Raw genomic sequence first — 20995 nt, 5'->3', positions numbered from 1 at the left:
AAAACCTTATCCCGAGTATATCTTCTATAAGATATCTTGGTATCATTATAAACGAAATATTGGACTGGAAACAGCAAATAATAACTGTAAGTTCTAGAATAAGAAAACTGATTTATATTTTTTTAGATCTTCGACCCATAACAAAATTTTACCTCCTAATTCAAACCTATCTTGCTCTTTGTGCTGGCCTTATAAGATATTGTATATAGATACAGGTAAAAGTCACATTATTATGCTTGAGAGAGCCCAACGTTCATTACTGAAAGTACTCACGTTCCTGCCATACAAATATAATACCACAAATTTACATATATGAAAAAGCAGGGGTCCTATCTGTAAGAAAAACTTATTATAATAAAATATAAATTATAAAAAAGTATATCCTATTATAATAAAATTGATCTCACTTAATTAAGAAACATAATTGTAATGGTTTAGAGTGAGAGAGCCTGGAGAACTGTAACACAGGGCTACCCTAGTACCTACCAGGCTCCAAGTCTCTCAAAGGTTTATCTTCTATTTTTTTTATGAAATTATGTCAATAGTTACACCTTCGAGAATTCTTGCTACTTCGGTTGAAATAACATTCTAATCGTGTAATCAAATATTAGACAAGTGATTAGTTCTGATAACGTTGTTTGCTTTCATATACCACCATGATAGTTGTTACATAATGTTGATAACATAACACTTGTCCTATTTGCTGTAATAGGTAATTATATGCGAGGATGCTTGAATAGAGTCTTCGTCAAAGGGCCCTTAACTTACGAGAGAATACTTTTTTATTAGTTGCTATCCTAGAAGGTTAAGTAATAATTGATATAATTGTAATACCAAGGAAATGTAAAAATGGCAGTGCCTTAACCTTCAAGGGTCTCCTTCCCCCACACCCTATTCTACGTCTCTTTTTAATTTTTTTTGGCCTTCCATGAATAGTGGCTTGTTGCTATATTCCGATACCCACAGTTAAATGGTGCGAAAGACAATGTCAGGTTAACTAGAAGAATGAATCTATTTCGTTGATAAACTGAATCAATGTCTTGTATTCACTTAAATAAAACAAAAAATAAAAAATAACAGGTATTTATTTTCAATTCCTTATACCTAGAGTTACAATTTATAGCACGCGATAACGTAAGATTAACATAAAAATATATGCACTTTTCACTTATCCGAAAGAGACTCTGATTCAATATAACAAATTAGAATGCTTTCGAAACTTAAATCATAAAACTTTTTTTGAGATTAAAAGTTTAAATGACATGTCATTTCTGACAGATGTCAATTTTGACATCTATCAATTGTCATAGAGAATCAGAGGTATTGACGAGTGTAGTTTAAAAGCCGTAGACGGATGCTGGGGCGGCGTCGGCGTATGCCTTGACCTTGGGGATGGAGTACACGCTGTCGATGACCTTCTGGAAGGCAGGGTACTTCTCTTCGAGGTTCGGCATCTGCAGCATAGCCTTCAAGTAGTCGAACATGCCAGCGAAGAAGAAGTCACCCCATGTGAGCTGGGAAATAGAATAATACGTTAGTATAATTGTTTTGCCACTTATTTTTAATGTAATTTTTTTATGTCCAAATGGTTAGGGCTTTAACCCTAGTCGGCTGGAAATAAACTGCTCAGTAATAATAGGTTTGTAAGAAAACATATCGAAATTAAAGCTATTAGTTACTACACTAAACTTCAAACAATTATGACGACGGATGAATAATTGCCACCCCTCCACACGAAAGCTACCGAACACATTTTGATGAAAGTTGGCATATACAAGTAACACATAGTATAATATTAATAGTTACCTTTCCAGCGGCAATATGTCCGTTATTCTTGACTACAATAGCGTTCAGTTTCTCCAACAAGTCAGGGTACACTGTCTTCAAAGACTCCTCATGTTTCTTCGCCTTCAGGGCTTCGTCGGCCTCGTAGTGGACTAAGGCAGCCTCTGTAATACAACGAATATACGCTAGATTAGTTACCAAAAACTTCATTTACTGTATAGTAAATTTTCCTGTCTTGAATGTAATATAAATCACATGATTAAAGAGAATAGTGGTTAAGTAGAAAGATCTAAGTGCGTAAGCAACTAGATTTAATTGACAATCAATATTTTGGTATAAATTCCACAAAGATATTTAAAAGACCAAAATTCAAACATAGATTTAGGTTATAATATTTCATATTTATAATTTTTTTAATCCTAAATAATCAGGTTCTGTAGACGCTAGACATACATATTATATTATAATCATTTGCGATATCATTCTAAAAACGCCGTATTGCGACTAATTTAGATATATTCCCAGTTGTCCCATCTACGGTGTCACCCCGGGGTGACAACTGGAAATTTTCTTCCTACTTTTTACCTAAATTTCTGCTCAATTTTTAAATATACAAGAACAAAAGACCACTTACTGGCACGGATATCGTTGACAAAGTCCACGTTCTGGTCAATCTCGAAGGCCTCCTCAGCATTGTCGCCGGCGACGCCGTACTTCTTGCCCAGGTAGCGGCAGATCGAGATGCTCTGAGCGTACTGCTTGCCATCTATCTCCATCACTGGCATCTGACCGAAGACGGTCTCTGAAAACGAAGATAATTTCTGTTAGTAATATGAAAACTGCTTACAACAGGGCTTTTGACCTTTCGGGTATGGGACCCTAGAGTGTCTAATTAGTATGTACTAGCTGTCCCGCGCAACTTCGCTTGCGTAACATAGGTAAGAGAGAATGGGTCATTTTCCCCGTTTTTGTAACATGTTTTATTGCCTTCCTCAATAAATGGGCTATCTAACACTGAAATAATTTTTCAAATCTGACCGTTAGTTCCTGAGATTAGCGCGTTGAAACAAACAAACTCTTCAGTTTTATAATATTAGTGGTCGAGGGTTTAAACCTCAGTGAACATGCCAGTATTGATTGTCTCAACTGCTCTGTTTAGAATATTTCAATAGAAATTGGAAGAACGCAACCTTTTGCCGAATGTTGGTGCCCAACGTGGCACAGTGTGTTATAAACCCTATTTTTGTTTCGTCGTCTTTTTATTGAATTAATCGATAGAGTATACCATTCTGAGGATTAGAGTAAAACTCCGGGCTCGCTAAGACTTGTACTTTTTTCGTTATTCAGTGTCAAAGTTCCGGAATATCCGACTATTGAAAACCGAAAAAAAATTAATTACAATTTAACGGAAGTACTTATTCCAGAATTTATTTATTCTATCGAAAGAAGATATAATAGCCGACCATTCCACCAATTCCTGAAGCTTTAGCATGAATAGGTCGAGAGATATGAATTTTTTTCTCATTTTTCGTTTTTATTTTTTTATTCATCTAAACCGCCGTAGTAGGTGGTCATTCCTACATCAAAAAATTGCTAATACTTTCTTTTATTTGCAGTATTAGTTTTAAAACCTAACTCGTTGGTTTCCAGGAGATATTTGAAATTTTAAATTTTACTTAGGGTTGTCACTTTCGAGTATCCGAAAATTATATAAGATCATAAACCTTTATTTGAAAAAAAAGTTAAGGCAAGCCCCCGGCCTTAGTTCTGCACGACGTACCTCAGTCACGCTTTACTGAGGTTGTTGAAGTGCAGAGTACGGTTACGGTATTAAGGTTGACTGGCGCTCAGTCCCCTAAAATTGTTCCAACTCCAGATGGAACAACCATTGATTTTGCTTTTAGAAAAAAAATCAACAAATATAATTACATAATATGCGTATAAATTATAATAAATAAATTGTTGACGAAAATAATTTTATCGTATTTTTTAAATAAAAATTCGACACAATTGATGTACATACATGATAAAATTTCATTTAAAATTATAGATAGGTATATAATTCATGTAGATATATAAAATACATTAAAAATTATTCTGAAAATTGTTATACCACAAAAATTACAATAAAATTGATTAAAAAAAAATGGTTGTAAATCATTATAAAATATTTATTTTTAGTTAATTTATTTAATTTAACAATTAAATAAATTAACTAAAAATATTTTGAAAAAAAAAACAAAATGTTGTAATAGTACTTATGTTGAATGTTGATTTATAGGTATACTTATGAGATATCGGAAAGGATTTTCTTTCATTTACTATAAGTTGAGTCTTTTGAGTTAGAATTTATAGACAGATTCCAAATAAATGTATCAATCAACATCATACCAATTTCTTAATTTGTTTTTTAATTTCCTTTATAAAATTACCCAATCTTTGCTATTTTAAGCCACAAAATTATGATATCTTGTTATGGTCGTGATATAAAAGCTAAAACTTTATAAAAATAAATTTATTAAATTTTGATTGAAGTGGCAGCCCTATATGCGGATATTTCGTATATTACTAAACTTTCAAATATCTCCTGGAAACCAGCGAGTTAGGTTTTAGAACTAATACTGCAAATAAAAGAAAGTATTAGCAATTTTTTGATGTAGGAATGACCACCTACTACGGTGGTTTAGATGAATAAAAAAATAAAAACGAAAAATGAGAAAAAAATTCATATCTCTCGACCTATTCATGCTAAAGCTTCAGGAATTGGTGGAATGGTCGGCTATTATATCTTCTTTCGATAGAATAAATAAATTCTGGAATAAGTACTTCCGTTAAATTGTAATTAATTTTTTTTCGGTTTTCAATAGTCGGATATTCCGGAACTTTGACACTGAATAACGAAAAAAGTACAAGTCTTAGCGAGCCCGGAGTTTTACTCTAATCCTCAGAATGGTATACTCTATCGATTAATTCAATAAAAAGACGACGAAACAAAAATAGGGTTTATTACACACTGTGCGTGGGACCTAAAAATATTCTACACTAAAGATACAAATGCGAAAGTTCGGATATATGAATAAATGATTGTTACTCTTTAACGCCGAAACGACTGAACGGATTTTAATCACATTTGGCATACAGATAGCTCATAACTTGGATTAACACGTATACTTTTTAATTTAGCCTTATCACGCGCATGTCTAAACTATCATTACATAAATAAGGGATAAGAAAACGCCACGTCACTTTTCCTAAAAAACAATTATATCAGTCACACATACCTACTTATAAAATAACATAATAGACGTAATTTATAAAAAATAGTTACAACAAATACTAAATAATAACGTTAATAGATACAATGTTACCAATTAATTAATAATATGTGCCATAATAATAATATAATCCTAAATAAGTTATTTAATAGTTATGTATATCCATGTAATATCTTTATATTATGTAAACAAAAATATGGGTGATTTGCCTGAAATAAATGATTATTTAATTTAATTTAATTTAATTCCTAATCATTAATATGTCATAAGTGTTTTGTTTACGTTATCATAGCTGACAATAACAGTTTCAGTAACTATTATTATCATAATAGCACCTATAATAAAGTATTTAAGTATCATAAACTTAAGGGTGCTTTAGATATATGTAATGCACTTCGAAATAAATTGTGTCAACTCATTACTCTACGTAAGTCACATAATAATACTCCATGTGTGTCTGTATGGATCTCAGATTATTAAGTGCAAAGTCACCTTTTTTCGCTATATGGGTCCAGAATTTTTGTTCTACAAACTTTCTAATTTTTCGACAAGACGTGTAAAAGCCATGCAAATCAGATGCTTTTTAAAGGAGCCCTGTCTCCTAGGTAATATTCTCAATACCATTTCAGAGTTTGGTATTTTACTCATTATGTAGCAATTGACTTGCCCCTCACAACTTAGATGTATCCCACACCACTTAGATCCCACCTAAGCGACGCTAAACCCCTATTTCTATGAGAATATTCAATGATTTGTAGCGAATTTTTTTTTTATTTAATGGGCGATTAAAAGATTTGGCCTTAATTTCTTGTCAGCCCTTCTGTTTGGCTCTATCTTTCGAACTATATCATTGACGATCAAAAGTTTACTTGATCTATATGAATAAATGATTTTATTTTGATTCCACTTGGCCCTACCATTAGAACTACTGTATAAAAACTCTAGGGACGTTGATCAGTTCACAATCAACCTTAAAATAAAGGATAGCGAGCTCATCGTCATCGCCCCTCTGCACCCAATTTAATCTATTACCTACATGACACAGCAAGTTCATTCGCCGAGTGTTCAGCAATTGTTAGCTCATAGGATGCCAAGGTCATGTTCAATTGAACTTATTGAACAAAATTGTTTCATGTGAGAAGAACTGCGAATCTTAATTCAATACTGTCGGGATCTATTTCGTAATAGGCACATAATATTGCCAACGTCACCTTTGTTTTAAAGAGAGGTTCAGCATGTCAAGGGCTATTGTGGATACATATATGCATACACATACATAAAATCACTTCTTCCTGTAGAAGCAGGCAGAGACAAACGCCACTGGGTATGATCCTTACAAACTTCCTTTCTTGTCATACTAGTTCGAATATACGCGCAACTTAGCTTACGTCACATAAGAGTGAATGGATGAGAGTCTTCCCCGTTGTTGTATTATTTATAGTTGCTTCTCCGCTGCTAGTGGTCGTAGCGTGATGTTATACCTATAGCTTATGTCCTGCCTCGATAAATGGACTATCTAACACTGAAACAATTTTTCAAATCGGACCAGTAGTTCCTGAGATTAGCGCGTTCAAACAAACAAATAAACAAACTCTTCAGCTTTATAATATTAGTATAGATAATAGTGATAGTGCCTCCTATCCCTAAGATAGACAAGTTAACTCAATCTTATCCACAGGGAATCACAAAGAATTTACTTTTTCACACAATAATAATATGCCGATTTCGCACCATTCCGATTGTTTCTCGCTCTGAAAAGAACTAAAGACCCAATGACTTGCATACTAACTACGTCTATTTATAACTCAATAATATATTATGTATGCATTATAATAAATGCAATAAACGTAGATAAAACGGGACAGGTATGTAATGAGCACTCGTATTTATCTTAATGATGTGTACTTGTACAATTAGTATGCATAACAAATGTGTCACGTACACATTACTCGTTTTATTACTGCTTGTAGTCTTAGCACGGTCGCTATGGACTTAGTACCTAGGTTAGACTAAGCAACTACCTAGCTAGAGTAGCTTGATACCCTTACATATATACATAAGGTTGAAATTTTGGATTGAATAAAAATATATCCTTGTGTCTACCAGATTGTGAGCCGATTTTTATTTTATTTATTTGAGAAATGATTTCAGCTTTGCGAAAACATATTTCTTTATTTTTATGTACAATCATATCACTACACAATTCAGTAAAATTATATCATAACAAAGTCTTCCAACGCGTCTGTCTGTCAATATGTTGCGATATAAACTTTAAAACAACAGAATTTTCACGCAACTTTCAGCAATCGACCAAGTAGTGTTTAAGCGTAAGGTTTGGCATAATGTGTATCAGTCACTATGGTTTTGTAAATGTAAAATTTTTACAAGTAGATAAAGTAAGTCGTAGATGGTTTAGTAAACAAAAAATAGATACATAAAGTTTTGCATAAGGGCTGAAAAATAAGAAAAACTATACCGCTGTATCGTGCGGTCTGTGTCAGCATTCATACGCAAATTTATACAAACGTAACTACAAACCTAACATAACAATGGCTTTATTGCAGTTGCACGTATAATAGCACACGTTATCACCGTGTAATTGGCACCTCAAGCGCTCATTCGTTGAGTCAGGTCGAGTTACAAACACTACTACCGTTTCAAAACACATCTGTATTTATTTTACAACGTTTCATAGAAGATTCTCGAAGCTGAATTGGCTTGTTTTTATCTGCAAATTCAGTTGTGTGCGCAGCAGAATATTTTATTATGTATTGAGTAAATTTTAGAATCAGTTTCAGTGCTCATGGAGAATTACCACATAACCTTTCTCGAACATATCAAAAGTAACTGTATAAAAAAACTATCAACTTGCCTCCTGATAACTTGTTCAGAAGCGATGAAATCACGTACAAAATTTTACGCAAGGCAAGTCATTTTGGGATTAACTAAACTCTGATCATACCTTCGTTCCTGAAAATATTTACATGAACTGCCGACGATTGAAAGTCATAAACACAACCTTAATAAGACTAGAAAAAGGGCTAGCTTACGTTACAAACAATTTCAAATACGTAAAATAAAACGTAAGCATCTATTCAATTCAAAACATAAACTACATAATAAAATATGCATTGTTCATAAATCCATCATTTTACAAGCTCTATTCAAACGACACTAGTGGGTGGTACAGTTATATTTAGTAAATTGAACTCCCGCGCATTTGAAACTAAAGCTTGCTACACACTTATTCGGTTCGGAATTAATCGGCCTAGCCGGGTGGCATAACCGAATACGTGTGCATGAACGTTAGGAAAAAAAATGCCGCTCGACAACGCCGCGACTGAATGTTTCATAAGAATTGTGACGATCGGACCCGAATTAATTTCCCGATCGGCACAAGCCGGACATGTGTAGTAATTACCCGGGTCCAAACTGAGCGAGCAGCCTCGCGAGGCAATATCTCGGTCCCGCTCATTTCGATCTGAAAGAAAGGAGACCTAGCCATTGCTTCGCGAGGCTGCTTGCTTAGTCAGAACCCGGCTATTGCTTCGGGTCGGTTTTGTTGTTCGATAAATGCCGAACCGAACGTGCTAAACGCGAGTGTCTGTAGCCTAACCACGACCGGCCTTGAGCCACGCTTGTGCACGACACTGCGCCGGCGCAACTTTTATCAACACAACACTATTGTACATACAAATTGCTTCACATATCGCTTTTGTACGCAAAATTACAACTATTACGCAGTTTCTGCTTGAATGTACTCTTTTGATACACTCCGGTTTAGCTTTGAAAACTATTTGTGCGAAATTGATTGATTTTAAATAGATATTGCCTTGTGATTTCAACGAATTATTGAGAATAGTCGCCCGGTTCGTCCCGAGATATGTCTATCCTGAGCTAGTTTACTCCTAAATCGGATCAATTATTTATTCGTTTCAAAAATAAGATGAAAAAGTATAGGCTGCAAGGTTAGAAGATTAATTTCCTAAAATACGTATAAAAGAATCGCACCAAGAGGCATTCTCTGCCTACCCCTAAGGGGAGAAGGCGTGATTTAATGTATGTTTATACGTATAACAGTAAGGATTCATTTCTTGAAGCCTAAAATATTCTTCTTATAATAATTATTTTAGTTCTTTTAACCCAAATCGACCTCCGCAATCCATGAAATAAAAAACGGCTGTAATTCCTCTGAGAGTTCTCGAATTTTCGACAGTATATTTTACATCATCCAATTACACTTTTTTATCACAGCACAGTATAAAACCATATAAAATTAATTACGTGCCACGTACGTAAACTACTACACTTTGAATAAAAACTTAGATTTTCAAACAAAAAGGTTCTTAGTGTGACATCACCTGAAGGATTGCGTGTCTATATTATCCGCATCTGCATGATCTATGTACCTATTATATCAGCCTAGTATTATTTCCAACTATTTCGGAGTTAACTTCCAGTCTCACCGGTACCGCTGGATATCAGTATTTAACATGGAGCGTCAGCCTATCGGTCCTCCACAACCCAGTTACTTGGGTTGTATAACGATAAGACATCAGTAACACCTATTTTTTCTTTATTATCAAAGAAAATATTCAAGTAATGTTCTAGTAAAAATGTGTAGAAAAGCTGAATAAACGTATTATCTAATCGAATATTTTCACACTGAATAACTTATACGGTACTCATTGATAAGCAGGTGTCAATCCTTCTATGTCAGGTGACGCAACACACAATTCACATCGCGAGATAGTGTAGCATTTTTCTAGATTATATCCGAACAAACAGACTAACAGTTGATATGATTCATAAAAGTATCGTGTGTGGTGTAACTGTAGACATTCATTAAGATTTTTATCATGTACTAGGACTTAGCCCACTTTGTTTATGCCCGCGTATTCGCCTGTGTGGAAAAGAATGAGTTTAAGTTTCTTCTAGAATTTTCTTATCACTTTGTCATACTTTATCGAATTCCGTTTAGCTGTTTAGTTACGATATAGTGACAGCGACGGATAGACAGATACTTTCGCTTTTATAGGCACATACACAACCGGTGCAAGTTACTAGAATCGATTTAGCTGTTTAAACCTACCAGCCCAACAGGTGTGACTGAAAATAAATAGTCAACCTAACGTTTGTATATTCTATAGATTATATATTTTTGATTGGAATGAAATTTGTTCAAAGTAGTGTAGTTAAAAAAAACATAGTCTGGGCAAAATTTTCTTTAGACAACCCTTTTGCAATAAATTGATTGTATTTTATTGGATAAAAAATATAATTCATCCTTTATTCCCAGCTCGATAAAGGTCGTTGTATAGCGGCATCCTATGCTATATATTTCTTGTTGCGCTACTTATATAATAATGTTAATATTGAATGACTGACGTGTTTGAGTACTCCATCGTGGAAGGCACAGGATGTTGACAGTGCGTAGCTGTTCCATACAATGACTTTTCGCATGATTGTCTCTACTATATAGCAATACAGCAACGAACGTACGTAGTAACGTAGAAGAAACTGACTTTTGCCCCCGACTTCCTCCGCGTGGTTTGTAACATACGACAGAATTTTCATACAAAATTTCATCCCCTATTTTATCCGCTTGGGGGTAGATATGATCAAAATCTTTCATTAGCGGATGCTTACGTCATGACACCTACATGCATGCCATATTTCAGCCCGAATACGCTTTGTTGCAGTCAAGAAATAAATTTTAGCAGTCACATCACCTATTTTGCCTTCTCAGCATCCCTAAAGAGGTTGTAAGATACCATGGCATAGTTTTCAACAGTGATCGATTGTTAGACGTCAAAGGATCCTTTACCTTTCCAATATCTATAGATCTGGCCAACGATCTTGGACAAAGACTTTGTCCCTCTTGAGTTATTATGTCAATAGTCATGTAAACTATTATGATATTGCAACTCATGCTTACTAGTACGACATGAGATGATGATTCTTTTGTTCAACTACAGCGTCATTTTACATCGGATGATTGGCATCTTTTAAAGGGAAACGTCCGCGGTAGGAGGGCCTCTAAATCAATTAAAGGTGATTGATCAAAACTTTTTGACGAACTTCTACACGCGACTTTAGGATGAATTTCTAGTTATTAAGAGCCTTTTTATGTGATTAATTAATGAGATAATGAGTCTTTTAAAGACTCACTATTAAAATAAACTGTATTGAAAATAAGTTTCTGACGATTTGCCCTTTTTAAGCTTTCTGAAGTTAGTCACTATCGCGAAAATCCCTGGCACGGCCGAATGTTTTTTAGTATTATCATCATCAATCAAAAACCCAAAAAAATACCCATTCAAAAAAAAGGCAATTCATAAAAATTTTCCTCAATCTACACGATATTTTACTACAACACTTTAGATAAAAATAAATACGATTATTATTGAATGTTTATCAGCTGTTGTTGGTACCTCACGTGAATAATGTCGGACCATTCAGTTATTATCAAAGTAATTCTTATCTTGTTTGAACACACCGTGTAATATTTGAGGTTATCTTTTTATTTGTAATTATGGAGATGTAATGTGATTAATTGTTGCTAACCTAAAACTTAGACGAATATATTTATCGATTTTATTCGACGAAAGTCGCTTTTGATATTAGATACGCTCATTCTCTGAACACTGGTGAATGTCTGGATCTTATATTTAATCAATAGATATAAAACTCTTCCGTTACTGAGTGACTGACTGACGGACAATGCACAGTCGAAACTACTGAACGTAGAAAGTTGAAATTCTCCCGAACGGGGTGAAATTCCACCCAGGCAAAATCGCGGGCGGACAGCTAGTCGCGTCTAGTACAAACTGGATGATTTAACCTTCTGAGTACTTAATAAAAGTGAAACTGATATACCTACAGTAGCGAAAACTGGTTAGAAAAGTCAACCTAAGTCTTGCACTTTGTCCAAAAGAACACGACAACTCAGTAATTGTCCTAAGTACAAAAATGCCGTCAATTCAGCACCTGAACACTTTCCAAACGTGTTAGTTTAAGGTCCCACCGGACTATGAGAGTGTACCTGTGTATTAGGAATACATTTTGTCACTAACAACAATCTCCTACTATGTTGCTTGTATTTACGAAATTGGCTGCCGTGGCCAAATGCCAGCCATATGCCGTGGGTAGATAAATTTTATTGTACTTACTTGGCTTGAATTCGGGCCACTTCTCACTGGGGATGCGGTCATCTTCGAACTCCTGGCCGCCGTACGACAGCAGCAGACGTCCGCCCTCGCCCAAAGCCTTGCAGGGGAAGTAGTGGTATACAACCTTAGGCATTATGCTGTAACAACAAACAGTTATTATTGAAGGCATTCTCTTGTGCATAATTTAGAGTCTAAATTATGCACACGAGAAATTTGTCTCTAAATTTTAGAACCAAGTGTCTATCCTCATGTCACTTTATTCCAGGGAGAATTTTGAAGGATTTTTAGGAGAATCAATAACATTTCTAAATAGGGATGACTTTTATCAAGCCACTAACCCCCGGTTTTCGAGATATATTTAGCGGTAGTTTTAAGTGTTGATTATTCTATAATTTCGACTGACTATGGAGAAATTAAGCGACTGTAAAGACATTAAGAGTAAGAGAGACAGTAAGAATCATTAAACATGATTCATTTATGCAAAATTAACAGAGACGAATAGGCATATTCATTGCACAGTTATCACCATTCAGTTAATATTTTTACAGCTAGATTTAACACATTTCGAAGCAAATTGTAATGAATTTTAATTATAAAATATTTCTAAACCATCAAATTATTTTCCTGCATAAGGATAAAGTAACAATCATAATCATACACCATAAGTTTATTATCAACGAAAACAACTACAATAATAAACAATTCAACTGCATCGGAATATTTAATCATGTCCCGAGTTTGTCTTGCAATCGGGTTCAGTCAATGACCAGTTAACTATGTCCCGCCATGGACCGTAGCGTCCCACCATGTTGCAAGTTTATTGTTTTTATTGTCTTTGAATATGCTGCCGGTATTTTCGAGGTTACACGATGAATACTTTGTTAAAATTCTTATAAGAGTAGGTATGTATGATATTCAATATGTTCTAGAAAAATCTGACTAGTGTATCATATGCAGGTATCCTTGTTAAATTAGTGATTGGAGACAATATTAGCAAAACATGCTATTTGTAACATAGCATAAAATATTTGAATTTTAAAGTATGTAAAAATTACAACACAAATAAAATAAAAATCCAAAGCAATTTAAAAACCATCAAAACATTTACAACTCATACTTCGATTACAACAAAAAGTTTACGCTCGAACAGAATTGAATTGAGCATAACCTCCGTCCGACATTTTAAAAAACTATACGAAAATTAAAAAAAATACATTCTACACTTAAAATTCGCGGTAAAACTAATAAAATTGGGAAAAGTAAATATTATTTTAAAGTTTTTAATCTTATAACCTTTATAAAACTCACATGTGTTTTTGTCTGAGCGTGTGAGAAGTGTGGACCGAAGCGCGGACGCAACAACACTGCCGGTCTTTCCAACGAGGTTGCTAAGCCGGCCGGCTAATTTAAGTTCCGTTCATAACAAACAACGAACAGTGTGTAGAGATAAAATAGTAGTACCACAGAGCGTTTCAAACCGGCTTTAAACTACGTCAAATTACTTTGCATATCTGAATATTGCTGCGAATCTATAAAGTAATTATGAAAAGGGTTTTGAAGAGGAGTACGGCTTAAATAGAAATGTAACAACGACGGTGTCCATCCGTTCCTTCATCTGAAATACTTTCATAACCTTAAAGCATAATAATATTGAACTAGCATTAAGCTGAAACTTACTGCTTATCCATTTTTACTTGTTACAAACTCTTCTTATCAACTACTAGAAATATAAAGCAATTTTTTTTCAAAGCAGCTTCGATAACAAATTATGACATAAATTTGATTGTGACAATATCAAAAACAATCAAACAAGAAGACCATGAGAAAAAAAAATAGGAGATGTCCAAGAAGGTTAGATTGGAACCAAAAACTCTTTACTAGCTATTACAAAGTCCTAAAAAAAATATTTTCCTTTGAACCCCGTATTCATAGTAAACATTTTGTTTAGCAACGTGTTGCGGAATTTCTGGCAATATGTTGCTAGCAACACTGTGTGTTGCAGAGTTGGTAACAGCATGTGTAAACAAAGTTTCAAGCAACATTATCGCCGTTCATCAAAAACATTTATCAACTGTTGCTAAACAAATGTTTACCATAAATAAGATGTTTTTCTTTACTTCGAGTCATTTTTAAATAATAAGATTCCCTTTAGGAACCCAGAATAATGTTTATGACCATTAAATAAAAATAAATTTAACCCATTAATGTCCCACTGCTGGGCAAGGGTCTCGTCCTGTCCTGTCCCTCACTGCTTGAGTCCATCACGCTGGCCAAATGTGAGTTGGGGGCTTGGGGCGCATTGGGGTTGACCATTATCACAATAATATCCAGTTATAAAAGCATCTTATGTAATATAGGTAACGGTTATTTTAACTTCCTCCTTAATACCTATTAGGTTGGAGAAAAAGTCTTTTCGCATTTATAGTATGTACGAACTTGTAATAAAATCTTTTTGGCTTCAAGAATCACAAATGAGTACACGGTTCATTAGGTTCCTTTCAGTGAGCTCGTGAGGTACCCAAATATCGAGATTTTTTGTGTAGAGAAAAGATTTTATTACAAGTTCATACGTACTATAATGCGAAAAGACTTTTTCCCCGACCTAATATGAAAAAAATCAGAAATACCAGTTTATGCAAGTTTATTTTCAGAAAGGAAGCAAAGTTGTTCTATTGAAAAAGCATCTGCCTATCGGTATTTAATTCCGCATACTTCTGACTTTACCCATGTAGGTTTATACATAATGTACCTATATACCTATATCTATTATGCATTAACTATAGTCATCCTCGCTTGTAGCATTAGTCTGCGTTTTTGTAAAACTAATATCATATAGTCCTACAACTAAATAGAGGGTCTTTAGCAGGCGGTTGTACACTAATAGGGAACTTGACTACATACTAGTACGTCCCAGTTTCGTATTTTAATTGGTATCAATTGATTGCCTAATACCATATTTAAGTCTATGACAATTACAATTAAAACATTATTAAAGACAAAAATTACATAGTCTGAGTATTTTAGATCATATTATGCTTGTTAGCAGGGACCACTTTGTAAGCATATTAAAAACTAGCTGACCCGCGCAACTTCGCTTGCGTCACATAAGAGAGAATGAGTAAAAATTTTCCCCGTTTTTGTAACATTTTTTGCTGCTGCTCTGCTCCTATTGGTCGTAGCGTGATGATATATAGTCTATAACCTTTCTCGGTAAACGGGCTATCTAACACTGAAAGAATTTTTCAAATCGGACCAGTAGTTCCTGAGATTAGCGCGTTCAAACAAACAAACAAACAATCAAACAAACAAACAAACTCTTCAGCTTTATAATATTAGTATAGATAAAGTGTAATATTATCGTCCTGAAAATTTAAAATTTATAATCATTCGTGGACCATATTTTGACGTCAACAGACCACTGTTGATCCGCGGACCACTGGTTGGGAACCACTGTTTTAGATGAACCTTTTGCTAGTACAAGTTCAGTAATTTTTCGTTAACCTAGTCAAATACGAAGCGAAGCGCAGCCTCATGCAGCCGACGCCGATACATTACATTATTTTTGAAATACACAGAACTTTTATTTACAATCTAGATTCATCGTGCACCCCAAGACTATCAACTAAGTTGTCTTACAATAACTAGTAGTATAAATCTGTCATTTTACGTTGAATCATGAGTATACATAATGATTATCAGATACAACATGATTGACTTACAAGTTACAACAAGTCATAATATTTGCTTGTAATATTACCAATCATGCCAATTCATGTATTTTCTTGCATTTTCATCGTATCACATTTGTTTTACGGAGGTGCATCGATATCTTGCTAGGTACTTAAGACAATTTTATTATGATACTACGTCGGTTATTGTAACTTTTCAGTCCATGATGTGGGTATTAAGTTATTAAATTAAGCCTTTGTTTTGGTACTAGGAACATGAGCTATTTCTATTAAGACAACACAAAATAGAAGATTGAAATCGACTGTTTATAAGTAACTAATAGAAAATGTTTTATATTGTGTATATGCATTCCTGCCTAAGGAGGAGATATTTATGTGTATAATGTATATTTATTTCCATTTTACCATTATCATTGCATTTGTCTAGCAAAACACAGTGGTGGTTTAATACAAAAAATCTTTCTTTCTTCAATGTAGGTAGGTAAACGGGTATTTTTAAGGAAAACTTTAATCCTGTTTATATTTATAAGATATATTATTCAGGATTTTCAAAAATAAACCATAATTTGTTTCTCTGAAAACACAAAGGTTTGTTTTATTTCATACGTCTTTACAATAACAAAACAATTATCAATTTCTAACACTATAACAATTATCTCACCTGAAAACACAAAGAAACGACAATTAAAGTTTACTAATATCACTTCCTGAATTACATCGTTTCTTAAATATAATCAAATTAAATCATAAGTTTTATATCAATAAATTTGCACAAAATTATCTGACAATCATCCGTCATTGAAAACCACAGATTAATGAAATGTCATTTCATTACATCTCCCCCCCCTAAGAAAGAAAATTCCCAATAATAGTATATCATAATGTAGGTATCTATAAGTTATTTTCATATTCGTTTTCTTCAGCTTCTGTTGTGGCAGGTTGTAATTTTGTTACGTGGAATAAAGTTGATTCCGTTTTTCTGTTGCCAGTGTCAATCCTATAAATGGAGTTCGATATTTTCTCTACTATCTTGAAAGGGCCTATTCTTAATTCTTCTAATTTTTTTCTATTCAGTCTATTCCCATTTTCTACATATACACTGTCTCCTATCTCTAACTTTTGTATTTTTCTATTTCTATCAAATATTTTCTTGTTGTACTTGTGGGATTTTATTGTATTCTCTAATGCTAATCTTCTATTAGCAATCCACTTATCTTCTTTTTCTATTGTTTTAATTTCATTTGGTAGAATACTGACATTTGTACCATCTAGTAGATATTTTGGTGCAAAACCTGTAACAGAGTGTTCGGTTTCGTTATATTTCTGTACACATTCTCTTGCTACTGTTGTCCATGTTTTCTTATTATTTTTCTCATTTATTCTACATCTCATCCTATTCACAATAGTTTGATTTAATCTCTCATTCAAGCCGTTAGAGAATGGTGTATTGACAGCTGTAAAGATTAGTTTGATGTTATTCTCCTGCAAATATTGCTTAAATTCTCGTGAATTGATGCCCGGATATTGATCTGTCAAAATTATTCCAATCTCATCTGTCTCTAGGACTTTTTTTGTTAGTTTTATAAAGTCAGTTGCATTCTGTGTTTTTGAAGTCGTAATAAATGCATATCTTGTGTAGTGGTCTACTAAAAGATGTAGGTATTTTTTTGTTGACCTAGATCCTCCAAAGCCACCGATAGTATCTATTGACATTATCTCAAATGGTTTCGTTGCTGGTCCCAGATGTGACATCAATCCAAAGTTTTCTTTACATCTTGATTTATTTTTTATGCATATTTCACATGTTTTACAAATATTCATGATATTTTTTGTTAGGTTTTTAGCTGTATATATTGGACTTATTTTTTTCTGTAACTGTCTGATTCCAATATGGCATAGATCTTCATGCACCTTTTTTATAAGATTTTTGCTAAATTCTTCTGAGAGGATGATCTTTTCATGTTTCTTTATTTTTTTGTAGTAGATTTTATTTTTGTGTATTAGATTTTTTTTCTTTTCTTTTATTGCTGTATTTTTTTCTTGGTCTTCAACTATATCTTTTATTTGTATTAAATTAACTATTTTCAGTAGTTCCTCGTTGTTATCTTCTGATTCTAATACTGGGTTTCGGCTCAAACAGTCTGCTTCTACATTTTCTTTACCAGGTATATATTTTACTGTAAAGTCATATTGAGATAGGTAATATGTGAGGTCACCTAATTCTTCATCTGTCCTGCATTTAATATTCATGTTCTCTAGAGGTTTGTGGTCTGAGTAAATAGTGAATTGTCTTCCAATGAGCCAATGTTGCCAATATTTAACAGCTTCTTTCATAGCAAAACATTCCAAATATATAGCCTTTTTCCGTTTTTGAGATTCATTCAGTTTTTTTGAGAAATATGCCACAGGTTTGTCTTTACCGTCTGGTTGTGTCTGTTTTAATATTGCTCCAATACCCTCTAAAGATGCATCCGTAAATATTTTTATTGGTAAATCTTTGTCAAATATTTCCAATACAGGTTGAGAACATAAATATCTTTTTATTTGATTAAATGATTCTTCACACTTCTCTGACCACACAAACTTTTCGTTTTTTCTTAATAAATTATGTAATGGCTCCAAGATCATTGCGCTTCTTGGTATGTATTCATGGTAGAAGTTGATTTTTCCCAAAAATTGTCTTATATTCTTTTGCGTCTTAGGAGTTGGAAAATTTCTTATTGAGATCAAATTGTCCTTTTGTGGTCTTACCGAATTATTCTGAATTACATAGCCGAGGTACTTCACTGAGTTTGAAGCAAAGGTACATTTCTGAAACTTCAATCTAAGGCCTTCTTTTATTATTGCATCTAATACATTTCTTATGTGTCTTATATGTTCTTCAAAGGTGGACGAATATATCAAAATGTCATCGATGTAGTTAACAGAGTATCCTGTGAGATTGTGCTTTCTTAGAATATTGCTTAAAATTCTCTGGAAAATTGCTGATGATGTTTTCAAACCAAATGGGAGGCAGGTCCACTGGAAGTGGCCATCTTGTGTGACAAATCCTGTTTTACTTCTATCTTCCACCTTTAGTGGTATTGCCCAAAATGCTGAGTTTATATCCAGTGTAGTAAAATACTTACAATTTCTAGTTTTTATAATCAAATCATCTATTAACGGGAAAGGTTGAGCTTGTGGTACAACAATTTTGTTCAATTCCCTGAAATCTACACATAAGCGAGATTTTCTATTTTCACCTTTTTTAAATGCCAATGTCACTGGAGCGGCGAAAGGACTGTAAGATTCTTCTATTAAATTATTCTTTAGTAACATGGATATTTGCTCTTCAATTTCTAATTTATCTTCAATTGAACATCTGTATGGTCTTTTACTACAGTATTTATTTACTATTAAATCTATGTGAGCTTCGTAATCCTTAACTGTTCCTATGTCATACTTATCCTTAGCAAAAATTGATTTATATTCCTTTATAATTTTCTCTATCTCAATTTTCTTTTCATTATCTAAATGGTCTGTCACACTTACAAATTCCTCTGTTTGTATGTGTTCATTGAAATTTATTGCAAACGTTTTTTCATTATTTTTTTCATTTCTGTTATCTTTAGACATCCTGTCTATTTTATTTGTTATTGTCTTTTGTTCTATCTGCAAGTCCTCATTTTGGGTAAGTCTGAATTTCTTTATCATATCCAATCCGATTATGAAATCATCAAAATTTTCATTTTCTATTACGTATACATCCACTTGTTCTTCTAAATCAAATATATTTATTTTTATTGTTATCAAGCCATCTGTTTTCTTCACACCATTAACCGTTTTCATATATGCTATATTCACATTATCTCTTTTTTCTTTTACTTTAATCAGTCTTGAATTTATTAAAGAAATCTGTGAGCCTGAATCATAAATGCCTGTCACTTCCAGTTTATTTTCTAATAGAAGCTTGATCTTGATTAATGGTGTACTTACTCGTTTTTTGTTTCAGTGTTTATATCTACTTCAATAATGGAGTTATTATTTACATTTCTGGCTTTGAAAACCTTTTCAGATTCATTTTTATTTTTCTTGAACCAACATGACTCCTCCGGATGATATCTTATTCCTTTGTTCAAGGATTCACAAGTCTTACATGGTTTCTTCTCATTAGTTTTATTTTTATGAGGGAATGTACCACTCTTTATTATAGTTGAGTTTTTCTTGTACATCATACCTTCATATTTTCTTATCTCGTTGAACAAATCAGTAGTATCGTTGAGTTCATCCCTGTTTAACTTATTTAAGATAAACCCAGGTAAACCTGTTGCAATAAGATCTATCATTGTTTTGGAATCTATCAGTTTGTTTATTTCTAGTATAAGCCGTTCTTTTTTTATAGCATAATCAATTAACAGTCCTTCTTTATACCTGAATGTGAGAGCATATGTGACTACGTCCCATCCTTGGTTTCTAAAAGTTTCTAAAAATTTGTTTTTCCATTCATTCCATTCAGAATTTACTGTTAGTTTTATGATCATCGAGCTGTACCATTCCAAACAGGATTTTTCTAAAAATAATCTCAATATATCTATTTTTGTTTCATCTTTTGTTATATTAAAGCGCTCACACTCTTTTTCAAAAGTCTCTATCCATTGTATTGCATTAGTATTCTTGCTTGTGAATTTTTCAATAATAAATTTTTCTGAGATATTTTTTAGGTTATGTTGATTCTCTTTCTTCGCTGAAGTTTCTATTAATTTTTCTAAGATATGCTGCAAATTGTCATCTTTGGTTTTTTGTTGTATAGTGCTTATTTCTTCTAAATATTGATCATGAAATTGTAAATTACCTTCCTCGTCAATATATGTCTTCTTTAGATCTTCATCCAATTTTATCCATATTTTTCTACTTTGATGCCTTTTCTTTATGCTATTCTTTATTTTTGAGAAAGTGTTCATTTTGACAATATATGTGTGATGAATCACCGGTTCGAGTTCATCAGGTAAAACATAACATTTTCCATCTTCATTGAAAACCACAGATTAATGAAATGTCATTTCATTACATATTTACAATAAGAATAACCATAGGC

At 33.3% G+C, this 20995-nt stretch overlaps 2 protein-coding genes across 2 annotated transcripts; both read right to left on the bottom strand.

Moving 5' to 3' along the window:
• Positions 1-1067: 1067 nt before the first annotated feature.
• Positions 1068-13696, bottom strand: LOC142979147 (glutathione S-transferase 2-like). The gene is made up of 5 exons (XM_076123922.1): positions 13541-13696; positions 12233-12369; positions 2420-2587; positions 1807-1949; positions 1068-1514 (listed from the first exon to the last, which is right to left on the bottom strand). Exons 2-5 carry the CDS (start codon positions 12363-12365, stop codon positions 1338-1340), a joined length of 621 nt encoding a protein of 206 aa, XP_075980037.1. The 5' UTR covers positions 12366-12369; positions 13541-13696; the 3' UTR covers positions 1068-1337.
• Positions 13697-16447: 2751 nt separating this feature from the next.
• On the bottom strand, positions 16448-20995 carry LOC142979144 (uncharacterized). The gene has a single exon (XM_076123917.1). The coding sequence runs from the start codon at positions 20859-20861 to the stop codon at positions 19893-19895; it is 969 nt and encodes a 322-aa protein (XP_075980032.1). The 5' UTR covers positions 20862-20995; the 3' UTR covers positions 16448-19892.

Source organism: Anticarsia gemmatalis, chromosome 16, assembly GCF_050436995.1.
Source record: "Anticarsia gemmatalis isolate Benzon Research Colony breed Stoneville strain chromosome 16, ilAntGemm2 primary, whole genome shotgun sequence".
NCBI classification, from domain to species: domain Eukaryota; kingdom Metazoa; phylum Arthropoda; class Insecta; order Lepidoptera; family Erebidae; genus Anticarsia; species Anticarsia gemmatalis.
The sequence above is the reverse complement of the archived record's forward strand: the minus strand, read 5'-3'. Positions and strand labels throughout refer to the sequence as shown.